We start from the raw sequence: 9,919 nt of genomic DNA, 5'->3' as shown, positions 1-9,919 counted from the left end.
TAATTATTGTATTACTTGCATCAATAGACAAAGGCTGCATATGTAGAGTTATAAGGAAAGAAAATAAGGTATTATACTTGGAGACAAGCTTTGAACTATTTAGTCTTGCACGTTAAAATATCAGAAAAAGGGAAATTATTTAGTGCAATGGATGAATATGAAATGTTTTTGTTTTATATACTCTCTCACAATCCCCCTAAAATGATCTCTATTGGTCCCTGCAGGATCCTGACCCCCGGTTGAGGACCAGATTCATGTGATGACGGATAGACTTATTGCTGCTCTTACACTGCCTCCTTGTGGCAGCTCCAAACAATCACACCTCCAGCCTGCAGACAAACACAACATACTGACACAATGATGGTCTTGCATTAAACACGTTAGTGTGTGCATTATAAAATTATAATTTTTAAAGTTAAAGATGCACTTCTGCATTATTTAAATGCAGAAGTGCATCTTTAATTTTTAAAACTTTAAAATTCTGTTCTGTACAGAAGCCCTGAGAGAGAAGTGAAAAAAAATATTTTGTGCAAGGATCAGTTTTTTTCTGTCTTTCTTCCCAGAAAAAAAAAAAAAAAACTTGCCTCCTGGGAGTTGTTTATACAGATGAAAAAAACAAAAATACATTTTTTTAAACCCTGCCTCTCAGGGCTTCCATCCTTCTGGGAGATGAACAAGTGACGGACATTTAAAAAGGCTCCAGAAACACAGGATAGCACTTCAGGGCTGGAGTTTGAAGTAGATTTTTCTACTTCAAACGTTTTATTTTCACAGATTTTTCTTCAGTCTTCACTATAAAGAGTTACACAATAAGAAAAGGACAAATAAAAACAGACGACCACCACAACATTTGTAATAAATAAAAATATATTTCACCTTCAATTTAAATTAGAGCAATGCAGTCAACAGAGTTTATCTGAGTTGAGTTCTTGGCTCACTGGTCCTGAATCCCTTCATCACAACAGAAACATCTTAAGGATGGTGGTGAATATATTTAGGAATGATTTTACTTCCCCTGAACTGGACTTGAACAGGTTTGGAAATCTGAATTGCATGACTTCAGCTAAGATTTCTAAATGTCCTTGTGGCTGACAGTAAAATATTCCTCTTCACTGAAAGCTGACATCTTTTTCACGTGACAGCAAAAAAGTGACAAGAAAAACAGTTAGAAAGGAAACGTGTCTGCCGCCATCACTCCGGTGCTCAAAAAGCAACCAATCAGATCAGTTGCTGAAGCCCAGATATCAAATAGTAGTATTTAACGTGAACCAGGACGGAGAGTTTCAGGTGTTATCGCTGAAAACTTGTCCCAGGATGGAAAGTCGAGCGCTGAACGGCTGAACAGGACAGGACAGTAGGGGGGGTGTCTTCTTCTCACCCGGTTTCAGAGCGATGCTCTCTGATTGGCCAGGGGGAGGGCCTTCTGTCTCTTTGGCGGGCGGGGCTGACTGGTGGTCGGACTTTTGCGTGGGCTGTGACAGGCTGAGCAGGATGTCTCTGAGGTCCTGTCGGTCCTGAGCGTGGCGGCTGCAGCAGTAGAGCGCCGCCGGGTCGAGAGGGTGAGCCTCCGTGTTGAAGATGAAGCCCCCCGCACCCAAAACACACTGACCACCCTCGCCGCCCTCCTCCCAAGACCCATCCCCCTCTGTCCCCCCGCCGTGCAGGAAGTGGGTGGGGTCAAAGAGCAGGTAAAGGTACTTGATGGTTTCAGCGAGGAAGAAGGACTCCATCCTGTTGTCCAGCTGGTGGTCTCGCAGGTCTTTCACCTGCAGGAGGAGGAACAGCAGCAAGAACATGTGATTCAGTGAAGCAGCCAGCAAAGTTAGATGTGCACTTCCACCTCTGTGCACTAGGTGGAGCATATAGAGGACATATATAGAGAAACTTATAGAAGGAGACTAGTTGTAATCAGGTAGTAATAGTATCAGGATAGTGTGGTGGAGCTTGACTGATAAACTGACGTTAGCTTTGCGCAGCTCTCAGTATTGGCCTGACAAGTAAGTAACAAGAAGGTAATCTACAAAACAATGTCTCGTTACATGGTTTGTCCAGCAGAGAGCGCTAACGATTGTAAAATTCATTATTCTTTAGAAATTTAAATTTAAAAAATCCTCATTAAAAATGTTAGATTAGTCTGATAAACAGAGCAGATCTAAATCAGACGCTTTGACCTAGACTTTCTTAGTGAGAGGCGCATTTTGTTTGTTTGTTCTTTGTGTGTGTGTGTGTGTGTGTGTGTGTGTGTGTGTGTGTTGTCCTTTTTGTCTAAGCCTGTGATCTGCAGACAGACTGCCAAACTTACACTGGCATATCCACAGGGCGTCTTGGCGATTTTCTCTATGGACTCCAGAGCGTCGAGGCCCAGCTGCAGGTAGATGTGGTCACCTGTCGCTCTGAACAGGTACATGGCGCTCTCTATTAACTCTGGAGAAATAAAAGTCAGTTCACAGCAGTTCACCAGACAGCCAGGGAGCTGGTAAATGATTAGTTAGCTGGTTAATTCATCTGCACATGGCAACCTTTTCCTTACTTTCAAAATAAAAGCCCCCATTACAAAGGTCTTAAGTAAATTCTGTTAAATTGAAATAATTTAATTTAACTTTTAGCATTAGCATTAGCATTAGCATTAGACTGTGAAGGCCCAACCGAAATGAGACATCTTGATCTACGGAGGATTTCCTCTTTGCGTTACCAGCTGAGCTCACCATTACTGTTGCGTTGAGAAGCGCCTTTCCTGTCGCCTAGCAACCTTGACAACATGTAACTCGAGATTTTAAGGCCCTTAGTTTTAACAATTATACTGTAAGCTGTTCAACTGAGCTGAAACCCACTACTTACATTTAAAATTATTATAAATTCTCAGGCTCTCTGTTGGTGTTGTTGAGATATGTCGGGCCATGAAGGATCGACCCTTTGGAGCCTTTGTTGCCCAGGAAAAGAGAGATGCATTTCTTGTCTGCATTTGAAGAAGCCTTCAAAATGAGGCAGTCTAGTCGCACCGCTATCGGTCTTCAAATGCAGCATCTGAAGGATCCAGCCCCTGAACTGGGACACGGCTACTATCTGAGGGATGTCTACATTCAATCAACTAATCTAGTCATTTAAAAAAATCTATGACCCTACAGTACTTTGAAGACTATGTAACCGGCTACTTTGAAATGACATAGTTAATAAGCTGGTGGGTCACTTGGTGGACTGACCTGGTCTCAGTGGGTATCCCTCTCTCTTGTCCACAGTGTAACCCTGAGGGATGCTGTAAAACTCAGGCAGACCTCCAAACTGTCTCCACACTGAGTAATAGTTCTGGAAAGTTCTCACGGCACTGTCCAGGTTCCCCAACAAAGACTGAAACACAATGGACGGTAGCACTTATGACTACAAAGTGTCATGAAACTAAGTGAAAGATTTGTGAGCAGCCTTAAGTTAGGAGAAGACTGTGTGTTCAGTATTATGTATGTACCTGCAGGCCGGGCCAGAAGGCCTCCAGAGACTGGAAGACCGGCATGGAGACGGTTCCTTTATGCATCTGCACCCACAAGTACCAATCATCAAACCGAGTGTAGTTCTGAATGGCTCGATCATACTCTGGGAAAAAGAAGAACATTTCTTCATCCGTCTGTTATCAGGATGTAGGTGTAGGCTGCCTTGCTCAAAGGCACCAGAGGGAAAAGGTGGGAGAGTTGTGAGGATTACCAATGAACATGTTGAGCAGCTCCTCATCCTGCAGCATGATGGCTCCTTTCACCAGATACTCAAAGTAAGAGTCGACTCCTGCTCCGATGCCGGCGTCCTGAGCCACCCACTTCTTGGACACGATATCAATGTGGTTCCCCACCTGGACAGACAGACAGGTACATACACAGACAGGTGAGGGAGAGACCACATAGATTTGATCTTTATTGTTATCGTTTTTGACAGAGCAGCAGAAATGAACAATTATCACCTTTTGGCTTTAACATCAGTTCAGATCATCAGATTATGTTGAGCAGTATCTATGAACAGTGGTTGTGCTTATAACAACATCAAGCATTACCTGCTGTTTCATGAACTAAGAGGCCTTGAAGTCAATGTCAATCTTTAACTAATCATCCTAGTGTCTCATTACAGGTTCAGACAGTGGACTGTAAATAAAGATGGATGTAGCCTCCGTGACGTCACCCACAGGTTTCTGAAGAGCGGTTTTGAAGCTCAGAGTGAGACTTAGGTGCATGTCGGTTTGTGGCAAGCATACCTTCACCGACCTGTCACTTAAAGAGGCCACACCCTCAATTATACATAACTTTAAGCTTTAATGAAATGTAAACAGGCGAGTTGTATAAAAGTTCACCCCCTCTACAGTTGTCATGAAGGAGGAAATTAGATATAGAGACTAAAACTGTTTTCTTGTACCAGACTGTTTATATCTGCTATAAAGTTGGACATTTTAACATGGGAGTCTATGGGGACTGACTCACTGTTGGAGCCAGACTCTAGTGGTCATTAGAGGAACTGCAGTCTTTAGTACTTGAGTGTTGATATTTTTAAACACACAGCAATGGTATTTTTTATGTGATTTAATTAATTTCGCAATTAATAAATAAGTAAAAATCAGAACTTTTACTAACTCAAAGTATTTAAGGACCTTTAATGGTGTTTATAGGCTTTTCCCCACAGTTAAAACGGTTACTGGACTAAAAACAGACAGACAGGTGGTCTAGTTACCAGTCCAATGTCAGATCTGGTCTTCCACAGCGCCCTCAGGGCTCGGCGGGCTACGTTCTCGAATATTGTGTCTCCAGTTAGTCGACTCAGCGTGGCAAACTCCAGGATGAAGGTTCCCACGCCGGCAGTGCAGGTGACGGGTGTCTCGGTGGGGCTGACGCCGTGCAGCAGGTTGACAGTACCGTATGGCATGCCGGTGGGAGTCTGAAACGCTGAAACCATTTATACGAGTTACATCTGAGCAGCTACAGTACACAAGACAGGATTTTAAGGTGATATTGTTGTATTTCAACAATTGATTGAGGCATCAATTATTTCTTCAGTTCATCCATTAATCATTAAAACTTGACAAATAGCCCATCAACAATCACTAAAGCCCAAAGTGTCAATGATACATCAAATGGTTAATATTTTATATGACTGGATAAACAGGGATGTAATCTGAAACTAGTCAGTGGCAGAGGCATGCAGCCATGAGGAAGTCATTCTAGTTTTTACATGTATTTATATATGCATCTATGTTTTTTTCACCTACTTGCATGTGCACATCGAGAGTCACAAGAAACAAAATTCTTTGAATGTGAAAGTTGTTTCTGATATAAAACCGCGAAAAACAGCAAATTCTCACATCTGGAAAGTTTTCACTTGCACTTGAAAACTCTCAGAATGATTATCAGAAGACTTGGCCTTTCATTTTGTTTCCTGTTTCTATGTGTATACTTGTACCTTTAGAAGCTGTCTGACTGACACTGACAGGTAGTAGAAATGAGGATGTTTCTTTGCTCTTTAAAAGTGAGAGCACTACACCTACTTTCTGTCTGTCTTTCCTCTTATGAGGTCAGCACACAGAGACGCGTGCCTGTGATTTCTCCTGCTGGGGTCAAGTGTCAAACCAGTAGCAGTAATGGATATACAGACACTCGTTTACACCAGCAGTTTGAATTAGCTAAAAACTTCACATTAAACTGTCAAACTGAATCCTAAATGTGGCCTTTAGGGACATTTACTGTACACACTGTAACCTCTGTGTGTGTGTGTGTGTGTGTGTGTGTGTGTGTGTGTGTGTGTTAATACCAGGCAGCAGCTTCCTGGCGGCATCCTCAGCCATCCTCAGCAGCGGTCCTGAACAGGGCCAACCAGGTTCCAGCTCCATCCCCGCTCTCCCTGCCAACAGGTGGGCTGACAGCAGACCACCCACCACTACACACACACACACACACACACACACAACACAACAGTTTAACTATTCAGCATAGATATAATATTCTAGTCAGTCAGAAATGTCATTCCCCTTCTGTACCTCTGATGTTGGTTTCAAACACTGACGCGTTGACGTCAATGTCGAAGTCCACGGTGTCTTGCAGGAGCGACGCCACTCGCTTAAACTCTGTATGGTTTCCCAAAACCTTCAGAGATACATTTAAATTTCAAATTAATCTCATGATAATGGCTTCTGTCACTCTGCTGAAAGCTTCATCACACCTGAACACAGCATGACTCTTTTACTGACCCGCTGTTTAGAGAGAATTTGCTTGAAGGTGTTTGCAGTGTAAAATAACTCTGTATTCACGCAGGAAATGTTCAAATATCGTTTTCAGATCTTACCAGTAGAGTGTCAAGAGCATCAATCAGAGTGAGTGAGAAACTGTGGACAAAGGGGGGGGGGGGGGGGGGGGTTAAAATATAAAGTTAAAATATAAGTATAAATATGGGTAGAAAGAAAAAAAAGCTCTTAAGCTGCTGATTACAAAAGATTCAAGCATGTCCATCAATTTGAAGGATGCCTTATTTAGAAATCTACTACTTTGGCCTCTTGGATGTCACCTTACCTGCCCCAGGTGTCTTGTCCGTCACAGGTGAGTGGGCGGAGCTCGTCGTAGGGGAAGGCGTTGTCGAGGTAACTGTTGTAGGCGTGGTAGAACATGGACTTGATGCGCAGTCTGAAACGTGGAGCAGGTTACAGCGTGGTTCAGTCATCACCTTTGACCTTTAAGGGCATTTGTTCACTCAGTCAAATGAAAGATGACGACAGATATAAACTGCATGCTTCCCCTTCCCTCTAAATCTGGACCATCCATGTTTTTCTCTTGTTTGTGTGTTGTGTTATCGGTGTTGTGGCGTGTTCAGATGGTTGTTGCTCACTACTAACTTATTATTATTCTGTCACTTTCAGTAACAAATTGAATTGTAGTTCATTTTTAAAGGGACAAACTCACAAACTAGCAAGTAATGACTCTTTAAATTATCCTTCGATTATTTTATTAATCAGTCAGTTATTGTCTTGAATAATCATATTGTCTAATAAATGTCAAAGAACAGTAATTAAACGCCTGTAACAATGTCCCAGAGCCAGAGGTGACCAACGGTCCAGACCCAGAACTTATTCAGTTAATCCTCACATTTAAAGAGCTGGACCCAAATAATTACTGAAACATATGTTTTTATCAGTCACCAATTGATTTTCTGTCCATTGACCAATCAATTGATGCTTCAAGGTTTGATTTCTTTCACTCTACATTTAAAAAACCTTTTGAATATCACATAGAAAGAAATGTTAAACGTTGAAACCAGTAGGGCAGTACCCAGTAAGTACATGAACCTACTGACGTTTATATATCACATTCTTTTTGAGTACTTCCCTGAATTATATAGATATATCAATGAATTAATTATATTAGTTGCTAAACATCTTGATGTGTCCATTGTGACTTTTCAATACCTGCAGATACCGGGTCTTCTTCCCACACTGAAATCGACTTGAAAGCTGTTTAATTTATCAGTGGAGATCTGGGATTAGCAACCCTCAATTTGACTCATCATAGGGTGTGTGTGTGTGTGTGTGTGTGTGTGTGTGTGTGTGTGTGTGTGTGTGTGTGTGTGTGTGTGTGTGTACCTGATACCAGCCATCTCCTCCTCAGTGAACTGACGAGCCGCCGCATCGTTAAGCAGCCAGACCAACAGCGCCACACACCCGGGAGCGCGCATGAAGAGACCCGGAGAGAGACCCGGAGACAGACAGAATATTTGACAAAAATCAAAAGAATGAAGCAAATACAGGAAATCTAGTTAGTTTCTCATGTTGTTGTGCAGCTGTCAGGAAACAGGAAGTGAACGTTGAGCGCATGCGTCGACCGGTGCGCTGACGAGTATTATTTTTTTCTTGTGCTTTATTGATAAAGGAAGGAAGGAGCAAAACAACATACAGAACATACAAGAAACTTGATAGATAGATAGATAGATAGATAGATAGATAGATAGATAGATAGATAGATAGATAGATAGATAGATAGATAGATAGATAGATAGATAGATAGATAGATAGATATTCTCAGGTTCATTGATGTTGGTGATGCTTGTAACACTCATCATTTCATCCTGTAGTACTGATGAGTTGGGTGTCTCTCTCTCTCTCTCTCTCTCTCTCTCTCTCTCTCTCTCTCTCTCTCTGTCTTTCTTTCTTTCTTCCTGAGAATTCCAGAGAAACCTGATTTGCATCATATTTGTTTATGTGACAGAGCTGCCTTCATATAACTTCCATGTTAGTTTGGTCCACTACACCAGGACTAACTGGCTGATGTTCCATGTCCCTCCAGTTCATCATTTCTTTTGACAACTTTGCACCATCGACCTGGATATCTCTACAAAGCAAAATTACTTCTTGGTCATTTTAAATCCATAATCTCGAAACACTTTAAACTCTGTTTGTACCAGCTTTAATTGATTTTGTTAATTGTATTTATTTTTTTATTTTTTTTATTGATTGAGGAACACAAATTGGGAAATTCTTGTGTTACAGCAGCTGGGTAGAAAATAAGAATAACATAACAAATAACAAAATTAATTAAAATATAGGTCAATATACATAATAGAGTAATTAACACAGTAACTATCAAAATTAACAAAATAGCTGATTAGCCAAAATAAAAAAAATAAGTACAACAAAAAGCAGAATACAAAATAAAATAGCAGAAAATAAACACAATGAATATGGAAAGCAACCCTCTTGTTTTCCCTCTAAATCTACCACTTCTTTTCTTCTACTGAAGTTAGCATGCTAACCAGCTAGCGCTGGTCCAGTCTGCTCTCAGTTCAGCATGAGAGGATGAAGATGAAGCGCTGATCAGAGGGCGTATTATAACCTCTGGTCTCGTAAACACTAAGATGGCTGAAGCTTTGGCCAAGTGACCATCACCACCAGCCCCACCCACCCACTCCTGGCAAGAATCATCATTCAGCAGCAGAGAAAACTTACAGGTAGCACCTTTAACCTTGACATTAGAAGTAAGTAGCAGTGGCTGACGTTAACTATTACTCTGTCTAGCTTGTTTACTACACTTTACTTTCCTACCTTCAGAGTTTCTGAATTAAATTATGTCAAGAATATTACAGTCTAGCTAACTAATGTTAGGTAGTTTCTAACTTTTGCCTGAAGTTACAGTGTAGCTAACTAATGTTAGCTAGTTGATAGCACGCTGTTTCATTTCTAGTGTTGGCTTGCCATTTCAATACCCCCCGAATGTCATTGTATAATTGGCATTCTGTGCACCATGCACCGACTGGAGAAAAGAATTTCAAGAATACACAATTTAGCTTTATCATTAGTATGAGACACAAGGGCCGGAGATGCAAATAATTATTTCCATAGCCACTTTGCATGAAGCTGATGAAAGTGTGGAGAGAGGTTAATCAATAACTTAATAAGCAATTTAAACAGCTTTATGTCTACAGTCACAGTCACAGACTAAAAGAGAGGAACCTGGAAGATACAGCGATGGAAAAAACTCTTCTGAGCATCATAGCTGCGTCAGGCAAGTGTTTCTTATTTAGTTATTGATTTTCCCTTTTTTAATATCATGTATTCTTTGTGATTAGAATGTATACAGCATTGTGACAACTTTAAACATTATTACTTTGGCAATACAACCATTTTCCTTTAATTGATGTGAAGTCTAACAAAATATGAAATAATAATTGGCATTAGTAAGTTATTTTATTTTCATGACATCCATATTGGAAGAGCTTTTACTGCCTAAACAATGCCACCCCCGAATACACTGAAATGTAATTTTACAAAGTCAAACCATTGTATATTATATAAGTTATTTTTAACCCAAATCTAATGCATGTCTGTCACTACAGCACTGTGTGCGGTGTCATCACATGCTCGTCAGTACCATTTTGTTTATGAGCAAAAGAACATGGAAGAAGCTCGGAGCTA

The 9,919-nt window shown here is 40.9% G+C and overlaps 1 protein-coding gene across 2 annotated transcripts; it reads right to left on the bottom strand.

Annotated features, from left to right (window-relative positions):
- Positions 1-849: 849 nt before the first annotated feature.
- On the bottom strand, positions 850-7,812 carry edem2 (ER degradation enhancer, mannosidase alpha-like 2). Of its 2 annotated transcripts, none has more exons than XM_023431114.2 (11): positions 7,595-7,812; positions 6,531-6,641; positions 6,307-6,346; positions 6,002-6,107; positions 5,776-5,901; positions 4,702-4,913; positions 3,694-3,835; positions 3,461-3,585; positions 3,201-3,345; positions 2,303-2,424; positions 850-1,766 (listed from the first exon to the last, which is right to left on the bottom strand). In XM_023431114.2, exons 1-11 carry the CDS (start codon positions 7,684-7,686, stop codon positions 1,284-1,286), a joined length of 1,704 nt encoding a protein of 567 aa, XP_023286882.1. In that variant the 5' UTR covers positions 7,687-7,812; the 3' UTR covers positions 850-1,283. The 2 variants fall into 2 exon arrangements, with proteins under 2 accessions (XP_023286882.1, XP_087025978.1); XM_087169852.1 differs by having other exon boundaries at positions 6,531-6,688; positions 7,595-7,804.
- Positions 7,813-9,919: the final 2,107 nt, after the last annotated feature.

The sequence above is a fragment of the Seriola lalandi genome, unplaced genomic scaffold (genome assembly GCF_002814215.2).
Source record: "Seriola lalandi dorsalis isolate HSWRI2012SDOR001 ecotype SW California unplaced genomic scaffold, Sedor1 jcf7180002054917, whole genome shotgun sequence".
Taxonomy (NCBI): domain Eukaryota; kingdom Metazoa; phylum Chordata; class Actinopteri; order Carangiformes; family Carangidae; genus Seriola; species Seriola lalandi.
Note: the sequence above shows the minus strand (reverse complement) of the source record. Positions and strands in the feature narration are given on the sequence as shown.

What these genes read in the sequence shown, in the direction of transcription:
- edem2 (XM_023431114.2), bottom strand. Translation starts at nt 7,686, where the DNA reads ATGCGCGCTCCCGGGTGTGTGGCGCTGTTGGTCTGGCTGCTTAACGAT. An exon ending in ATGCTCTTGACACTCTACTG is followed by an intron (nt 6,108 to 6,306) that starts GTAAGATCTGAA and finishes GTATCTCTGAAG; the next exon opens with GTTTTGGGAAACCATACAGA. An exon ending in CGCCCTGTGGATATGCCAGT is followed by an intron (nt 1,767 to 2,302) that starts GTAAGTTTGGCA and finishes CTCCTCCTGCAG; the next exon opens with GTGAAAGACCTGCGAGACCA.